At 43.7% G+C, this 19,640-nt stretch overlaps 1 protein-coding gene across 1 annotated transcript in view; it reads right to left on the bottom strand.

Annotated features, from left to right (window-relative positions):
- Nucleotides 1–19,640, bottom strand: part of TAF2 (TATA-box binding protein associated factor 2) — a 147,375-nt gene that overhangs the window by 46,011 nt on the left and 81,724 nt on the right. Inside the window, exons 20-22 of the mRNA XM_038744924.1 lie at nucleotides 17,130–17,323; nucleotides 13,088–13,227; nucleotides 9,476–9,545 (exon numbers count right to left, since the gene is read on the bottom strand). Of these exons, the coding sequence (XP_038600852.1) occupies nucleotides 9,476–9,545; nucleotides 13,088–13,227; nucleotides 17,130–17,323 (404 nt within the window). The remainder of the gene's footprint in view (nucleotides 1–9,475; nucleotides 9,546–13,087; nucleotides 13,228–17,129; nucleotides 17,324–19,640) is intronic.

Genomic DNA, 19,640 nt, shown 5'->3' with positions numbered 1-19,640 from the left:
ATCCCTGCCCCGGAAAATTTTTCAATCTAGCGGGGGAGACGGACGACAGGACGAAGGGGAGGATGCGCACGTGAACGTGTGCTTAAATAACAAGGTAGCCACCAAAGGTGCACGGAATGGCTGTGAATATGCAAGTGTGTGGCTGGAACAAACTACTGCTTTAGACACCAGCTCCTCGCAAAGGCAGTAAAACTGTTGCGCCCTTCGCTGGGATCCAGATTACTCCAACTGCGCACAATAATGTCCTTCTTTTGAATAATAACAAAGTCTCTCCGGATTTTTAAAATTCAGTTGAATTGGGCCTACGTCCTTTGGGCAAGTCACTTCACTTCTCAGGGCCTCAGGTCCCTCATCTGTAAAATGGGGATTAAGACTGTGAGTCCCCCGTGGGACAACCTGATCACTTTGTAACCTCCCCAGCACTTAGAACAGTGCTGTGCATATAATAAGCGCTCAATAAATGCCATTATTATTATTAATCATGGGCAAGTCAGTTAACTTCTCTGTGCCTCAGTTACCTAATCTGTAAAATTGGGATTGACACTGTGAGCCCGATGTGGGGCAGGGACTGCATCCAACCAGATTACCTTGTATCTATCCCAGCACTTTGAACAGTGGCTGGCACGTACTAAGCACTTAATGCAAATCATTTAAAAAAATATTCCTCATTTTAAATCAATCAATCAATCGCATTTATTGAGCGCTTACTGTGTGCAGAGCACTGTACTAAGCACTTGGGAAGTACAAGTTGGCAACATATAGAGACAGTCCCTACCCAACAGTGGGCTCACAGTCTAGAAGACAAAGTAACCAAAGCACAGAGAAGTGAAGCGACTTGCCCATGGTCACACAGCAGACACGGGATGGAGCCGGGATTAGAACCCAGGTTCTCTGACTCTCGGACCCCTGCTCTTTCCACTAGGCCCGGCTGCTTCTCTAAAGATAATGATCCCTGCCCCGGAAAAACTTTCTGTCTAGCGGGGGAGATGGACAACAGGACGAAGGGGAGGATGCGCACGTGAACGTGTGCTTAAATAACAAGGTAGCCGCCAAAGGTGCACGGAATGGCTGTGAATCATCATCATCATCATCATCAATCGTATTTACTGAGCGCTTACTGTGTGCAGAGCACTGTACTAAGCGTTTGGGAAGTACAAGTTGGCAACATATAGAGACAGTCCCCGCCCAACAGTGGGCTACGTAAGTGTGTGGCTGGAACAAACTACTGCTTTAGACACCAGCTCCTCGCAAAGGCAGTAAAACTGTTGCGCCCTTAGCTGGGATCCAGATTACTCCAGCTGCGCACAATAATGTCCTTCTTTTGAATAATAACAAAGTCTCTCCAGATTTTTAAAATTCAGTTGAATTGGGCCTACGTCCTTGAAATTACGGCTAGGAGTTTTTGAGACTTCTGGCAACGCCTCGTCGAATCATTTTGTGCTTCTGCTCTCGCTGCGAGAGATGGTGACACTTAAAGGTACCTTCACCCCAAAGCAATAGACACTGATCATCCTAAAAATACAACAGATGTGTCTTTATACTTACTTTACAGTTTCTATCTTCTGCAGAAGTTTTCTATTTTGATTTCCCTGCATCTTCCACTCACTACTCAGGTTTAACTAGCTCCCTGTCCTGACTGGTCCTCACTCTTCTGCCCCTCCTTCAATCAATCAATCAATCGTATTTATTGTGCGCTTACTGTGTGCAGAGCACTGTACTAAGCGCTTGGGAAGTACAAGTTGGCAGAGGGGGATCACGTCCGGGGGCAGAAATAGGAGGTGGCGATCACTGCCCGCTTTGGCCACCTACTACTACGTCCCAAGCCCCGAACACGCTGCCTTTCAAACCACTGGAAGGCCTCCAATCCTGACCTCGGAGTTGAGGAACCACGTTTAGAAATGAAAATTAAAAAACTTCTGAGCTAGGTTCTATTGAAAAATAAAAACGGGATTTCAGGGTATTGTATTTCTCGAGGAGAGTCATACGTGCACTGGATGCTAAGAAACAAAATGTAAAATAAAATTAATTCCAAAATGTCTCCTCTAAAAAGATCTGTGATTATCTTTCTCTTTAGGGGGAAGCTTTGCATTCCATCTTCTTTCCCTCTCAGTTTACCTATCTCAGCGTCTGACTGTTCTCCCTTTGCCCCCGTACTCCTCTGCATTATCACTCCCCCAATTTCCCCCAATTTTCCTCTTCTTCTGCCACTCGAACTTCCTCTTTTCTGGCTGCTTGTAATCGTCTGGCTTTCTTCTCTTCTATTCTCGAATAGCCATGAAGTCTCTCCCCACCCATTCTGCCTATGCGCCCTCTCTGCCAGACACCCTCTGTCTCCTGGTCCTCTTTTCTTCCTTTGTTCTTTAATTTAATTTCAGTTTTCATTTTTTCAGCCACGCGGTTCCTCTGGCTCCATTCCAGACTCCTCTCCATAGATAAGCTGAGTGTAATTTTTAGGAGCGAGGACACAGCGAAAACTCGCAGGAGGTTGTTAAAACCGAGGAAAACGATATTTCCGAAGCAGTTTTGAATTCTCTATTTTGAAAAAAAAAAGGTGATGATGGTGTTTGTTAAGCACATACTATGTGTCGAGCCCTGCTTTAGGCACCAGAATAGATACAAGCTAATCAGGTTGGACACAGTCCCACGTGGGGCTCAAAGTCTTAATCCCCATTTTACAGATGAGGGAACTGAGGACCAGAGAAGTGAAGTGACTTGCCCAAGGGCCCACAGCAGACAGGAGGCATAGCCGGGATTAGTCCTCCTGACTCCCAGCCTGTGCTCTATCCACTAGGCCAAGCTGCTCCTCTAAAAAAATGAAAGAAAACCCCCCAAAAAACAAAATCAACACATTCTTCAGGTTTTAAAAAACATTGAGATCTTCTTTCACTAATTTTCCTGTTCAAAATGAGAAATGTCTATAAAGTGGAGAAAAAAAAAAGATTCCAAGTTTTCCCATCAAGAAACAAAAACCGCATCACGGTAATATGACTGTATCTTTGCAACCTGCTTCCATCCATAGGTCTAGGAAGCTTTGGACATTTCAGCTGGCTGTGGAAACCAATAATTAGCCAATCTTGAATCGGGAAACTTAAACACAATTAAGTTAGTTTCTACTGTACTAAAAGCATAACAGTCCTTTCGAAGAGTGAAAAGAATCCGAGAATGAAAGAACTGATAACTACTCTAAAGGAGTCAAACTGTGCTTTGTGCTTTGCTTGCTCTTGCCATCACCACACATCACCTTAAATGACCGAGAAATACCTGGAAAAAATTATGAAATGACTGTGATACCTCCCAGTAGGTAACTGCAAAATATTAAAGCTACTTTTTAACATAGGACAGATGCTGTTGAAATTTGAACACGACAAGATTGGTTCCAAGACAACCGTTTGGATCGTGTTAGGCCCTTTTTTAGGTTTTTGGAAAAAAAAATCACCTATTAAAGATATTTTAAAGAGATGTCACATAAGACTTCTTCCCTTGATGGGAGGGAGTCAACATCATCAGTGGAAACAGACTTGATGCACAGTCTTTAAAGTGGAATGAATCCAGGTTGATAAAGGTTGGTTATATTTACGCTGAATTCAATCCTTTCGATTTAGATTTTATCTTCATCATGGACAGAAAAATGATCGCATTATTACATGCTAGATGTTCAAGGGTAATGAGCACTGGAAAGTGAGTCCTAGCCTATTTCTTCTCTAACGCTATGCATTTAAAGATGGAGGACAATCGGGCCAAAGGCTATTTATTATATATCCTCACAGGCTATTCCTGGCCCCTCAAAATCCAACAGATACTTAAGAAAAGGCTGGCTTTAAACTGAAATAACTCACACAACAGCTGAAACAATTCAGAAGCAAATTAAGAATGGTACCATTCTTTTGACTCAAAGCAGCAATTTAAAGATATATTTCATGCAGTCTAATTATTTAACTTCCTCTACAGTAGCTTAGTTTTCATTTCTTTAACCAATAGTACTTACTGAATGCCTAATAATAATAATGATAGCATTTATTAAGCGCTTACTATGTGCAAAGCACTGTTCTAAGCGCTGGGGAGGTCACAAGGTGATCAGGTTGTCCCATAGGGGGCTCACAGTCTTAATCCCCATTTTACAGATGAGGTAACTGAGGCACAGAGAAGTCAAGTGACTTGCCCAGAGTCACACAGCTGACAATTGGCAGAGGAGGGATTCGAACCCATGACCTCTGACTCCAAAGCCCGGGCTCTTTCCATTGAGCCACGCTGCTTCTCGAGCAGAATGCTGGAAGACGCGTTTTAGATAATACAGAACAGAAGACGTCATCCCCACCCTCAAGGAGCTAACGGTTAATTTTTCAAAACGGTTTTTGCTAAGTGTCAGGCACTGTACTAAGCGCTAGGACGGATGCAAGCTCATCGAGTTGGACACAGTTCCCTGTCCCACGTGGGGCTCCCAGTCATTTAATCCCTGTTTTACAGATGAAGTAACTGAGGCACAGAGAGTGAAGTAACTTGCCCAAGGTCATCCAGCAGACAAGTGGCAAAACCCAGATTAATAATAATAATAATAATAATAGCATCTGTTAAGTGCTTACTATGTGCAAAGCACTGTTCTAAACGCCGGGGAGGATACAAGGTGATCAGGTTGTCCCACGGAGGGCTCACAGTCTTCAGCCCCATTTTACAGACGAGGGAACTGAGGCACAGAGAAGTGAAGTGACGCCCAGGGTCTTTCCACTACACCGTTCTGCTTCACTTGGACACAAGATCTCCCTTTCTAGCATTCTCAGGACTTTTACTTGCGGGACATTACTGTGGGCTTATCACAAATGGTCAATCAATCAATCGTATTTATTGAGCGCTTACTGTGTGCAGAGCACTGTACTAAGCGCTTGGTCCTCAGACATACTGTGACTGACTTCAGCTGACTTCTGAAAGGGCAGCCCTATCCCAACTTTTCCTGTATACGGCATATACAGGGCTGTACATGGGGCTTTAGATTAACTTATCCTCGTGTTTGAGCTCTCACGCTCTGGTCCTGACGGCGAGTACGTTTGGGGAGGGGCACGTAAAAGAGGGGCAGAGGCCGATAAAATTCGGGCTCCCGGGAGATTTTTGTGCATACAGGCACTGAAAGAGAAGAGGAGACAGGAAAGCAGCTAGCCACTCACACTGCTATACTGAAGGACATACCACCAACACAGAAAATAGAGGAAGGACCTACCTATACACTGAGGCAGACAATGGAAGGTCTAACGGTCAGGAAAGCATGTTACTATTGTAAAAGAACTCATCCTCAAGATGCCCACAGACCCTCAACCATTTTCCCCGGTTTCAAAGTGGTCAACTATCCTGGACCAACTTGAAAATTCTCCTGAACCAAGACTTTTCTATTACTTGAAAAACAGAGTAAACTAACACTGTTCTTCTTCAAACACCATCAAGTCGTTTCCGACCCACAGCAACTCAAGTGACGCACCCTCTTCAGGACGCCTCATTTCCTGTCACAAAATCATTCCGGTGTGTATACCCATTGAGTTTTCTTGTTCTACAGGTTGATATATTTTGCCCTTTTAAATAAATTTGAAATCGGGAAAGCTTACAAGGAATCATTTTAGGAAACTAGAATATGCAAATATTATCCTTCGGTTCGAAGATCGTGCAGCTGACAGGAGGACCGCACAAGCAATATGGTGGAATGGCATTTGATTTCCAACTTGAAATGACGGATTTTAGGGGAACTTCAACTAAAAGTCAGAAAGGACAAGGGGCAAAACTCACCAAGGAATTAGCCAGATGTAACAGCAGCTTGATTTGGACAAAGCCTTAGCATTTTTTGGCACTTCCTGATGCTTTTGGGTCTCCAGAGCAACCCATGAGAACTGCCATGGGACAATGACAGTTGTGCAAAAATCTTTTCTAAAACCCCAGAAGTAACAGAAGCACTGACATCACCTTGTGTTGGGAGATGGATCGAGGGTAAGAAAAATCAGGGCAACAGCTGGCTGACATCTGCTACCTGGGCATTACCCTTGACGCAGTTCTCTCCCTCAATCAGCATAATCAATCAGTCGCTAAACCCTGTCGGTTCCATCTCCAAAACGCCCCCGGAATCCCCGGAATCTGACCAGAGTCAGCAGGTCTGTTCTTCACAACTCCCACCTTGAGCTAGCCCTACGGATTCTGACGGACGTATAGCCACGTGCCTGCTTGGCCCAAACCATGAGGTGAATTAAACGGCACTCGGAAATTTACAGGGCCACAGAGATCTCTGAAATCTTCGAGCTGGCCGGGTTTCTGACCTCAGATGCACCCTCAGATGGTTTTCTTCATTTTTAGTCATGCACTAGCTTGTAAACAACAGCTAGGCAGCAAATCACATGTCTCTGGGCTTCTGAATCTCTGCTGAACCTTGTGCTGAAATCCCCCGCGATCGGGTAATTCCAGAAGTTGGCTTTGAACAAAATGAGATTATCTAGGTCGGCCCTAGATAATGTTTTCCTTCTTCTCCTCAACATTTGTGAGGTTGGGAGCACCAAAGCTGGACAATGATGTTGAAATGCTGACCTTTCAAAGGTAGGTATATTATCATCAATTTGTAGCCTGTCTATTTGGGGCTAATTCGTGAGCGTGGGGGAATTTCCCTTTCCGTTCATTCATTAATTCATCCATTCACATTTATTGAGCACTTACTGAGAAGCAGCGTGGCTCAGTGGGAAAGAGCCTGGGCTTTGGAGTCAGAGGTCATGGGTTCAAATCCCAGCTCTGCCACTTATAATAATAATAATAATAATAATGGCATTTGTTAAGCGCTTACTATGTGCAAAGCACTGTTCTAAGCGCTGGGGGATACAAGGTGATCAGGTTGTCCCACTTGTCAGCTGTGTGACTTTGGGCAAGTCACTTCACTTCTCTGGGCCTCAGTTCCCTCAGCTGTAAAATGGGGATGAAGACTGTGAGTCCCACGTGGGACAACCTGATCACCTTGTATCCCCCCCAGCGCTTAGAACAGTGCTTTGCACATAGTAAGTGCTTAATAAATGCCATCATTATAATTATTATTATTATTACTGTGTGCAGAGCACTGTGCTACGCACATGGGAGAGTACAATACAAGGATAAACAGACACAGTCCCTTCCCACAGAGAGCTTATAGCCTAGAGCGGGGGAGACAGAAATCAATACAAATAAATTACAGATTTGTGCATTAGTGTTGTGGGGCTGGGAGGGGGGGAAGAGTATAGAGAGCCAGTCAGGGTGATGCAGAAGGGATTGGGAGATGAGGAAATGTAGAGCTTAGTCTGGGAAGGCCTCTTGGAGGAGATGTGCCTTCATTTAGGCTTTGAAGTGGGGGAAACTGTCTCTGTTTTAACTTCAAATCCCCTGCCATTTGGTTTTTCCTCCCATTTTAAAAAAAATGAATATACTCACGCTCACATTCTCTCTCCATATAATGACTTGTGTCAGAAAGCCTCCCTGGCATCAATAAGGACAAAAACATCACATCCGATACATGACTCTTCCCACTGCCTTTCCTCATTAGGGTCTACTGCAAACAATGGCAGTTACCGAGGACTTGCTCTGGGCAGATTCTTGTACTAAGTACTGGGGAAAGGACAAGAGTTGGTACACCCGTTCTCTGCCCACAGCAAGCTAGAGAGGGAGACAGACAGTAACATAAATAAGTTACGGATACGTACGTAACGTGCAATGGGACTAAGGGTGATGGGGGAATACCAAGTGGCCAAAGGGTACAGATTCATTCAGTTGCATTTATTGAGTGCTTACTGTGTGTAGAGCACTGTACTAAGCGCTGTACTACGGCATAGACAACACTAAAGGGAGAGGGAGCCGAGGAAAAGAGGCCTTAATCGGGGAAGGCCTCTATGCCGTCTCAGCCCAGGGCCCAACAATCAGGGCAACAAGAGAACAAACAACTGAAAGTATGGATGAAATCTCCTGCCAAGGGCACCGGATGAGCCTCAGTCCTGACGCAGCGGGCTCGAGAATCTGTGCGAAGTCGACCGTTATTTTACTGAACGTCTGCTGTGCGCCATGCAATGAAGCAAAGGCCTGGGAGAGTTCAAGAGAACTGACCGAAAAGACTGCTTTCCTCAAGGAGCTCACCATCTCAGGAGGGAGACAGGCGTCAAAACAAACTACAGATCGGCTGAAGTGACGGAGTTACAGTGCAAAGAGATGTCCATCAGCGCTAATGGAGAGGCGAATACCCAAGTTATTCGCCTGGCATGCTAAAATGGCACTATTTGGGGGGGGGGGGGGGGGGCAATAAAATAGGGTGATTAGAAGTTAATCGGAGTTAGAAGCTCAGAAGGACTTTGAGGGTGGAGAGAACTGTGGTCTGACAGATCTGAAGAGGGAGGAAGTTCCAGAATGGGACCGGGGGGAGGAGGGGAGGGAGGAAGAGATTTGACGGTGTCAGGAATTTACTGCTCCGTGTGGAGAGCAACAGGCAGCTACTGCAAGTTTTTGAGGAGCATCTTAGAAGTGGCATGGCCTTCTGGACAGAACAGGGGCCTGGGAGTTGGAAGGACCTGGGTTCTAATCCCGCTTCCTCTGCTTGTCTGTTGTTTGACTGTGGGCAAGTCACTTCACTTCTCTGGGCTTCAGTTACTTCATCGGTAAAATGGGGATTAAGACTGTGGGCTCCATATGGGATGGGGATTGTGACCAACGTAATGAACTGGTATGCCCTCCAGTGCTTAGACGCGTAGTAAGTGTTGAACAAATACCAGACACAGAGAAGTTTAGTGACTTGCCCCAGGTCACACAGCAGGCAAGTAACCGAGGAAGAATTAGAACCCAGGTCCTCTGACTCCTAAGCCCGTGCTCTTTTAGAGAAGCAGCGTGGCTCAGTGGAAAGAGCACGGGCTTTGGAGTCAGAGGTCATGGGTTCAAATTCTGGCTCCACCAACTGCCAGCTGTGTGACTTTGGGCAAGTCACTTAACTTCTCTGTGCCTCAGTTACCTCATCTGTACAATGGGGATTAAGACTGTGAGCCCCCCCATGGGACAACCTGATCACCTTGAAACCTCTCCAGCGCTTAGAACAGTGCTTTGCACAAAGTAAGCGCTTAATAAATGCTATCATTACTATTATTATTATTATTTACATTATGCCACACTGCTTCGGGAGAAACCAATAATAGTGAAAAATTACAATCCTTAATCCAAATTACAGGACTTAATGAATACTCACTTTCAGTATCCAAGAGTTTAACCGAAATCCATGGTAAAGCGACTGTTTATTATCTGGCTTCTTCTGACGTAAACACTAATGATTTATGTACAAAAGTCTGTCATTCTTCTAAAATGCCAATCGATGGAGAGCCCTCCCTTTATCAAAATTTCCCAGGATGTATCCTGCTATCCGCTCAGTACACTTTTAGAGTTACACCATTTGGACTGGGGGCGGGGGGAGTCTTAAGTACGTGAATCGCAAGAATAACGAATGCTAACGAGGACTAACCTTATATAGGGTACAGGGTCATTCTGTATCATGTTGAGCAGCCACTGTAGCTCTTCGTAACTCCGATCCACTACGGACAGAAATGTTCAATGGTTAAAAGCAGATTTAGAGCGCTTAAATTACTAAACTACACGGGGAAGCAGCAGGAAACAGTTAGGAAGCCAGAGGCACAGAAGTGTGGCAGATTCCCAACACTTTGCACCGGTGACTCTATCACTTCCTCAAACATTGTTGCTTTTACCAGGACGGCCAGGATATGTCCAGGACAAATTTACAACAAATTCATTTTTAAGCTCCAACTAGCCAGCCAAAGCATTCCAAAATGTCCTCAGTACTTACCCTACAACATTTCCCTGTCATTTTGATCCAGTCTACAGTTTAAATCACGTATGGACATAGCTTTTATTTTAGACTACACTGAAAAGGATAAAAGAGAATTCTTGTTTTCATATTTACAATCCCAAATTAAAATGAGGATTAAAACTGAGATTGTAAATTCCCTTAAATCCACTGCCTGGATCCCTTAATTTTCCATATTTTTGGAAATACATCAATTGCTCGCCCGCCCAACCCCGTCCAAGTGGCCACTTCCGTTATAGGAAAGACTTTAAAGCTAATTCTTGGACAACATTTCAAAATGCACTTCCAAACTATCACAATTATTCAACAGCTGCTTCAGTGAGGTTTGCTTGCAAAAACTGGGGTTTTTGTTTTTTTTTTTTTTTTTTTTACTATTCGGCACAAAAAGTATTTAAGTTTCATATTTTATTTCCTCTTTCAAAATCTCCTCTTTCAAAACTTCAGAATTTTATTCAACCACATTCTGCTCATTCAAACTTGCATGCTGATATATTTATAAATCCACAATTCTAAAACTCTAGGTTCAAGGATAGGATCCATGCACTAGCCACAAATTTAAATTTCATCTGTATGAAATAATTTTCTTTTTCATATACTCAGCTATCCATTTTGCTGGATGGAAAGACTCGCACTTAGTGCATTATAACTATCCTGACAATGGTGAGTGGCTTTAATCTGTCTGGTTAAAGAATGTTAGTTCCATGGACAAATCCAGTAATATAGAGTATCTCACAATATTAGAAACCTGGATTCCTTTAAAGTCTCCAAAATGTTGCCGAATCATTCTTTGTAACAATCGACGTGAAGGAAAAATTTAGAATTCTAAATATATGATCTTACCAGCTGACCCCAATAGCTCCATTTCCTCCCATACTAAATTATTAAGAGCTCACTTTTCTTGGTGTTTTCTTTTTAATGATGGCTGGGAGGTGCCTAAGGGCTGGGTATTCTGGGCTTTAGTACTTGGGTGGGTGGGAAAATAGAGAGGAATTTTTCTTTTTCAATGCATGTGAATAGTACTGTCCCACATACTATTCATTCATTCATTAAATCGTATTTACTGAGCGCTTACTGTGTGCAGAGCACTGTACTAAGCACTTGAAAAGTACAACTGTGTCAAGCAACTACTCTATTTTACCTCCTGAAGGCACTTTTCATTCATTCAATTGTATTTACTGAGCGCTTACTGTGTGCAGAGCACCGTACTAAGCACTTGAAAAGTACAATTGTGTCAAGCAACTACTCTATTTTACCTCCTGAAGGCACTTTTCATTCATTCACTCGTATTTACTGAGCGCTTACTGTGTGCAGAGCACTGTACTAAGCACTTGAAAAGTACAACTGTGTAAAGCAACTACTCTATTTTACCTCCTGAAGGCACTTTTCATTCATTCAATCGTATTTACTGAGCGCTTACTATGTGCAGAGCACTGTACTAAGCACTTGAAAAGTACAACTGTGTCAAGCAACTACTCTATTTTACCTCCTGAAGGCACTTTTCATTCATTCACTCGTATTTACTGAGCACTTACTGTGTGCAGAGCACTGTACTAAGCACTTGAAAAGTACAATTGTGTCAAGCAACTACTCTATTTTACCTCCTGAAGGCACTTTTCATTCATTCACTCTTATTTACTGAGCACTTACTGTGTGCAGAGCACTGTACTAAGCACTTGAAAAGTACAACTGTGTCAAGCAACTACTCTATTTTACCTCCTGAAGGCACTTTTCATTCAATCGTATTTACTGAGCGCTTACTATGTGCAAAGCACTGTACTAAGCACTTGAAAAGTACAACTGTGTCAAGCAACTACTCTATTTTACCTCCTGAAGGCACTTTTCATTCATTCAATCGTATTTATTGAGCGCTTACTGTGTGCAGAGCACTGTACTAAGTGCTTTGGAGGGTACAATACAACAACAGACACATTCCCTGTCCACAATGAGCTTACAGTGTAGAGTAGAACAAGGAGCATTTCACAGGACAAGGATGAAACAGGCTATCAGCATTGTGTCAAGCAGCTACTCTATTTTACTTCCTGAAAGCATTTTTGCTTGAAACGGAATATTTTAGGGGATTTCTGACATCTGTCTTGTAGACTAATCTGTCCAAATCAGATTGAGATGGTTTGGATACTAATTCGCAGCTTTAGATAGAAACCAGAATAAAGACAAGTCTGGCCCTTGATGCAGTACATCGCTTTATACAGTCTGCACAGTGCCTGACATTCTCTAGACTTTAGGCGAATGTAAACGGTAACAGAAAAGTTGTTTCTAAAAATTGCAAGGATTCTGAAGCTCGAAGCTTGGGAATCTGACTCTCAAATGTCACCTCTGATGGCACGGGTTTCCTTTGACAACCCTTGAAATAGATCATAAAAATTATACCCAGCTCATCTTTTTACCTCCGATATCTCAGATTGTGTTAGCAGTATTGAAAAGCCTCAGCATTCTTGGTCCAAAAATCAACATCCAATAATCACACTCAAATCTACAAATATCGCATTCAAAAAGGTAAAATTCCAGTTTAATTTTTTTCAAATGTAATCAAGACTCTTCATATTTCCTTGACATAGCAATTACATAATCATTAAGGGAAAGTTTTCCTCCCGAATATAAGGAATGTTTTATCCTCCGAATATAAGGAACGTTTTATCCTTCGGAATAAATCGACAACGACAAAAATAATGAAATACTGACCTTCCCTATAGAATAATGCATAATTTTCGTTGGCTTTCTGATTATCATTCTACTTGGAAACGCTGCTACTTATTCTGGGTACTTCACACTTCTTTTTGACGAATTATAGAACGTCAGAATTGTCAAATTAAAGAATAGAGGCTGCTATTTTATTTTTCTATAGTAAACTTTAAAACCGTAAGCTCCGGTAGCTTCTGAAGCAGTTCAAAAGTGCTTTTCCTGCAGTCTTGGAAAAAAAAAATCAGTTGCAGTGTAGTACCCTCCTACAATGCCTAGATTCTCTATATATCCCACTCCCCAAACACCCGTGGTCCCGTCTGAAATACAGAATGATGAGACTGATTAACACATAGCTGGGTCCAGCAGCTCACTCATTCATTCAATCGTATTTACTGAGCGCTTACTGTGTGCAGAGCACCGTACTAAGCGCTTGGAAAGTACAATTCGGCAACATGGACAATCCCAACCCAACGGTCTCACAGTCTGGTGACACTACAGTAGCCCAAGTAGGGCCTTTTCGATGGTGCGGAAGAGCAAATTCAAAAACATTACCTTTGGTATAATCGACGACTGCTTCCAAAGCTGCTAACCGAATGTCTACGAAGTGGCCGTATTCAGCGTAGGATTTAAAGAGAGAAGGGTCACTGGGCACATGCCCATTCTTCTGGAGTATGCGAATGGCTCTAAGACAGCTACGAGGAAAAACAGTCATTTATCTTAAACTGTTGGAGGTCCCCGACATATTTTCACGCGGTTCATTTCCTCGCGTTAAAGTATTTAGCCCCCCGGACTGGAAATCTCTGCGTTATAACTTCACGAGCGCGCAGGACGATGCTTTGCACACAGTAAGCGCTCAGTAAATACGACTGAATGTATTATAATTGCGTGACGCTTGTCGTGCGGCTAAATGTCTTTCCCTGACTAAAGCAGTGCGGTGGGGTTTAAAATGGCTCACGCTAAGCAGTAGACATAATGTTAAGAGCAAGTCGGAAGAAAAGGCCGTAAGCATATGATGGGATTTAAATAAAGGATTTTCTCATGTGTCCTTTCTTTCAATTCCTCTTATTTCAAGCTTCACACTCATCAGCTGTGATTAAGTCTACCATAATATATCACTAATCAATCAATCGTATTTATTGAGCGCTTACTGTGCGCAGAGCACTGTACTAAGCGCTTGGGAAGTAAGTTGGCAACATATAGAGACGGTCCCTACCCAACAGTGGGCTCACAGTCTAGAAGCTAATACCTGAAAAAAATTAGTGACATAATAATAATAATAATGATAATAATAATAATAATAATAATAATAATGGCATTTGTTAAGCACTTACTATGTGCCAAGCACTGTTCTAAGCGCTGGGGGGGAATACAAGGTGATCAGGTTGTCCCACATGGGGTTCACACTCTTAATCCCCATTTTACAGATGAGGGAACTGAGAAACAAAGAAATGAAGTGACTTGCCCAACGTCACGCAGCTCATAAGTGGCGGAGCCGGGATAGAACCCGTGACCTCTGGCTCCCAAGCCCGTGCTCTTTCCACTGAGCCACACTGCTTTATTACTACATACAATACCAATCGAGGAATGTTAAACTTCATTCAGTAGTATTTATTGAGCGCTTACTGTGTGCAGAGCACTGTACTACGTGCTTGGAAAGCACAATTCGGCAACAAATAAAGACAATCCGTGCCCATAATGGGCTCACAGTCTAGAAGTGTGTGTGTGTGGGGGGGGGTGGTGTGGGGAGGAGAAACTTGTCATCATTCATTCAATCGTATTTATTGAGCGCTTACTGTGTGCAGAGCACTGGACTAAGCGCTTGACCGTCATCAGCACGGTCTGCCCAAGGAAACTGAGATAAATATCCTCCGGGCAGACAGCTGAACCACGGTAGTTTGCAGAAAAAAAAATGCATTTACTGAATTTACTGCATTACCCTGTTAGGCTCTTTACCTGAAACAATCATCAATCATTCAATCAATCGTATTTATTGAGCACTTACTGTGTGCAGAGCACTGTACTAAGCGCTTGGGAAGTACAAGTTGGCAACACATAGAGACGGTCCCTACCCAACAGTGGGCTCACAGTCTAGAAGGGGATCATCTAGATAAACTATCAACCCTCCATCTCCCTCCGGGCTATGCCGACCCAGCCACCGCCTCTGACATTTCTATCACCCGAGTTTTCACTTGCGACGCTTCTTCATTTAACGGAATTTCCAAAGAGTTTGGAAAAAGTAGAATTAAATATAGCTTAGCTGCCAGGGGAGAGCAGCCTCATGAACTGATAAAACAAGCCAGAGTAGCCAAAATGGGGAGCAGAGGGTCTGCGAAGAACTTCTGCGGGGAGAGAGTGAAGCCAGCAGGACCAGGCTAGGGCAGGGATCAATCAACCACTCAATCGTATTTAGTGAGCGCTTACTGTGTGTACAGCGCTGGACTGAGCGCTTGGCAGAGTATCCGGCGCTTAGAACAGTGCTTTGCACATAGTAAGCGCTGTCTCCCCCTTTTAGACTGTGAGCCCGCTGTTGGGTAGGGACTGTCTCTATATGCTGCCAATTTGTACTTCCCAAGCGCGTAGTACAGTGCTCTGCACACAGTAAGCGCTCAATAAATACGATTGATTGATTGTTAAGCGCTTACCATGTGCAAAGCACTGTTCTAAGCGCTGGGGGGACACAAGGTGATCAGGTTGTCCCACGTGGGGCCCACAGTCTTCATCCCGCTTTTACAGATGAAGGAAGTGAGGCCCAGAGAAGTGAAGTGACTTGTCCAAAGTCACACAGCTGATAAGTGACAGAGCCAGGATCAGAACCCATGACCTCTGACTCCCAAGCCCGCACTCCTTCCAATAACCCACGCTGCCCGCTTCTCAAATTCCCAGACTGAGACCCTTCCTTCCTCTCCCCCTCGTCCCCCTCTCCATCCCCCCGCCCGACCTCCTTCCCTTCCCCACAGCACCTGTATATATGTATATATGTTTGTACATATTTATTATTCTATGTATTTATTTATTTAACTTGTACATATCTATTCTATTTATTTTATTTTGTTAGTATGTTTTGTTTTGTTCTCTGTCTCCCTCTTCTAGACTGTGAGCCCACGGTTGGGTAGGGACTGTCTCTATATGTTGCCAACTTGTACTTCCCAAGCGCTTAGTACAGTGCTCTTCACACAGTAAGCACTCAATAAATACGACTGATTGATTGATTGATTAATAAACGCCATCATTATTATTACAATAGAATACACGCTCCCTGCCCACAAAGAGCTCACAGTCTAGAGGGAAGCTGACAACTTCCTTCAGCTGACCGCAGGGATGAAATGAAAAAAAAAATGAGTTAAAAAGTGAGTGTGAGTCACACAGCAAGTGAGAAAAGTCGCATGTGGCTCTGGAGCTGCAGTCTAGCTAGCCCTAAATTTTGCACATAATAATAATAATGATGGCATTTATTAAGTGCTTACTATGTGAAAAGCACTGTTCTAAGCGCTGGGGAGGTTACAAGGTGATCAGGTTGTCCCACAGGGGGCTCACAGTCTTAGTCCCCATTTTACAGATGAGGTAACTGAGGAACAGAGAATAATAATGATGGCACTTATTAAGCTCTTACTATGTGCAAAGCACTGTTCTAAGCGCTGGGGAGGTTACAAGGTGATCAGGTTGTCCCACAGGGGGCTCACAGAGAAGCAGCGTAGCTCAATGGAAAGAGCACGGACTTTGGAGTCAGAGGTCATGGGTTCAAATCCCGGCTCTGCCAACTGTCAGCTGTGTGACTTTGGGCAAGTCACTTAACTTCTCTGTGCCTCGGTTACCTCATCTGTAAAATGGGGATTAAAACTGTGAGCCCCCTGTTGGACAACCTGATCACCTTGTAACCTCCCCAGTGCTTAGAACAGTGCTTTGCACATAGTAAGCACTTAATACCATTATTATTATTATTATTATTATTAATCCCCATTTCACAGATGAGGTAACTGAGGAACAGAGAATAATAATGATAGCATTTATTAAGTGCTTACTATGTGCAAAGCACTGTTCTAAGCGCTGGGGAGGTTACAAGGTGATCAGGTTGTCCCACAGGGGGCTCACAGTCTTAATCCCCATTTTACAGATGAGGGAACTGAGACCCAGAGAAGTGAAGTGACTTGCCCAAAGTCACACAGCTGACAATTGGAGGAGCCGGGATTTGAACCTATGACCTCTGACTTCAAAGCCCGGGCTCTTTCCACGGAGCCACACTGCACATCCTTTCTTTCATGTGGAAGTCAGAAGACCCGGGTTCTAATCCCAGCTCCTCCGGCACGTGCCTGCTGTGTGACTTTGGGAAAGTCGCTTGACTTCCCTGTACCTCCGTTTCCTCATCTGCAAAACTTGGATTCAATCCCTGTTCTCCCTCCTACTCAGACTGTGAGCCCCACGTGGGACAGGGACTGAGTTCCACCTGGTTCATCTGGACCTACCCCAACATTTAGAACAGTGCATGACACGTAGTAAGCACTTAAATACCATAAAAAAAAGGAAAGAAAAAAAAAAGTGGACCTCCGAATGTGATTTCCAGCAATAAACAATTGCTGAAGAGAGTCTGCAACCTCACCTGACGGTTATAGTGTGTCTGTAGCTGGGCAGGAGCTTTTCCATGTTCAGGAACCGGGTGATTTCTTCCAGAATGAGTCGGACGTCGGGATTTAGATTATCCAAAGTTCTCACTTCGTTGTTCACGCTCACGGCGGGAGTTACGGAGTTTGCGAGGGCATCGATCATTTCGGCTCGGTAATAGTTGTCGGAAAACTAAGCCAAAGAAGCATCGTAAAAGGCGTGATGTTCCAAGTTACATTCTGTCTAGCTCGAGCTTAAATAAACCCAATTGGAACAGCCGTAATTGGCATCAAGTAGAAATTTAAAGGGCAATTTCATTTGCTTTGTCCCTTCCCCCAGGAAGCAAAATAAACCCATTCATGAGGGCCCACACATCTGAAAAGAACATAACCAAAAAGCATCATTCAATTTCCACACCAAATGACTGCCCTCCATCGACTAATTGACTTTTACCCTAGGTGGAATGAAGTTAACTGAAAAAAAAAACAATAAATTACTACTTGAAACGGGATCACTTAATAATTCCCTTCATTTTCCTCTCTGGATTACTTTCAGCCTATTCTACAAAAATATATTTACTGATATTAATGTCTGTCTCCCTCTCTAGACTGTAAGCTCGTTGTAGACAGGGAACATGTCTATCAATCTGTCGTACTGTACTCTCCCAAGCACTTAAGTACAATGTTCTGGACACAGTAAGTGCTCAATAAATACCATTAATGATGATGATAATAATAACACTATTTGTTAAACAGTAAACACCATTAATGATGATAATAATAATAGTATTTGTCAAGCACTTACTATGTGCCAAGCACTGTTCTAAGCACTGGGGTAGATAAATGGTAATCAGGCCATCCCATGCGGGGCTCACAGTTTTAATCCCCATTTCACAGATGTGGGAACTAAGGCACAGAGAAGTTAAGTGGCTTGCCCGAGGTCACACAGCAGGCAAGTGGCAGGGCCGCGATCAGAACCCACATCCCCTGAGTCTCAAGCCCCTGTTCTTTCCACTAAGCCACGCTGACGATAACTGAGATACTTAAAAGAAATCCTTTCAGCCTGGTAGACAACAGAATCAAAATAATGACTTCAAATTCAGAGAGGGAAAAAAAAAAGATTGGCTAGTCCCTGAAAAGCAATATTCCGTTCTAAGACACAAAGGGAAAGCAGCGTGGCCTACTGGAAAACAGCAGGGCCTGGGAGTTGAAGGACTTGGGTTCCATCATCATCATCATCATCAATCGTATTTATTGAGCGCTTACTGTGTGCAGAGCACTGTACTAAGCGCTTGGGAAGTACAAAGTTCCAATCCCAGCTCTGCCACATGCTTAGATACCCTCTGGCAAGTCGCCCTCTCTGCGGTCTCTATTGCTTCCTCTGGAAAATGGGGACAATATCTACTTCTTTGTTGCCTCCCTGGGTTGAGCGGAGACACCCAGGAGACAACGGCTGTGAGGGCCCTTCTGAACAACAGGCGCACCCGATAAATTCAGTGTAAATAAGGATTAAAAACAGCACAGTTATTTCCAAAATGAGACGTGATCCCGAAGTCAGAGGCATTACATATTCCCCTCACTTCACCAGTCCTGGCCCCACCACGGGAAAACATGAATAATAATAATAATAATAACCGTATATGAATGCTCACTGGGTGCAGAGCACTGTACTTGGCGCTTGGGAGAGTACAATATAACAATCAAACACATTCCCTGCCCACACGAGCTCACAATCTGGGGGGGGGGGGGGGGAGACTGGCATTAATGTAAGTAAATAGATATAAATTACAGATATATACAGATGTGCCGTGGAGAAGGGAGACAGGATGAATGAAGGAGCAAGTATGAGTGGCGCAGAAGGGAGTGGGAGAAGAGAGGGCTCAGTCAGGGAAGGCTTCCTGGAGGAGATGTGCCTTCATTAAGGCTTTGCCGAACACACAGTCCTAAAATTATCTGGTGTCTTTGATCGTGCTCAGGATGGAATCAGGGGCCGGGGCGTCTCCTCCCTCTGTGTCTGCTTCGAGCCCCAAGGGGGCAACCCAAATCGGGGAATCCGGGCTGGGGAGGTGGCTTATTCTTATTAATTAATTAATTAATTAATTTTATTTATTTATTTTACTTGTACATATTCTATTTATTTTATTTTGTTAATATGTTTTGTTTTGTTCTCTGTCTCCCCCTTCTAGACTGTGAGCCTGCTGTTGGGTAGGGACCGTCTCTATATGTTGCCAACTTGGACTTCCCAAGCGCTTAGTACAGTGCTCTGCACACAGTAAGCGCTCAATAAATACGATTGAATGAATGAATGAATGCCTGCTTGATGACCTTGGGTGAGTCACTTCACTTCTCTGGACCTGAGTTTCCTCATCCGCAAAATGGGGATTCAAAATCCATTCCCCTTCCTACTGAGACTGCGTGCCTTACGTGGGACAGTGCCTCTATCCGACCTGATATTCGTGCATCTACCCCAGTGCTTAGTTAGATACCAAAATTATTATTCATTTATTCAT

This window comes from Tachyglossus aculeatus, chromosome 4, assembly GCF_015852505.1.
Source record: "Tachyglossus aculeatus isolate mTacAcu1 chromosome 4, mTacAcu1.pri, whole genome shotgun sequence".
NCBI lineage: Eukaryota > Metazoa > Chordata > Mammalia > Monotremata > Tachyglossidae > Tachyglossus > Tachyglossus aculeatus.
The sequence above is the reverse complement of the archived record's forward strand: the minus strand, read 5'-3'. Positions and strand labels throughout refer to the sequence as shown.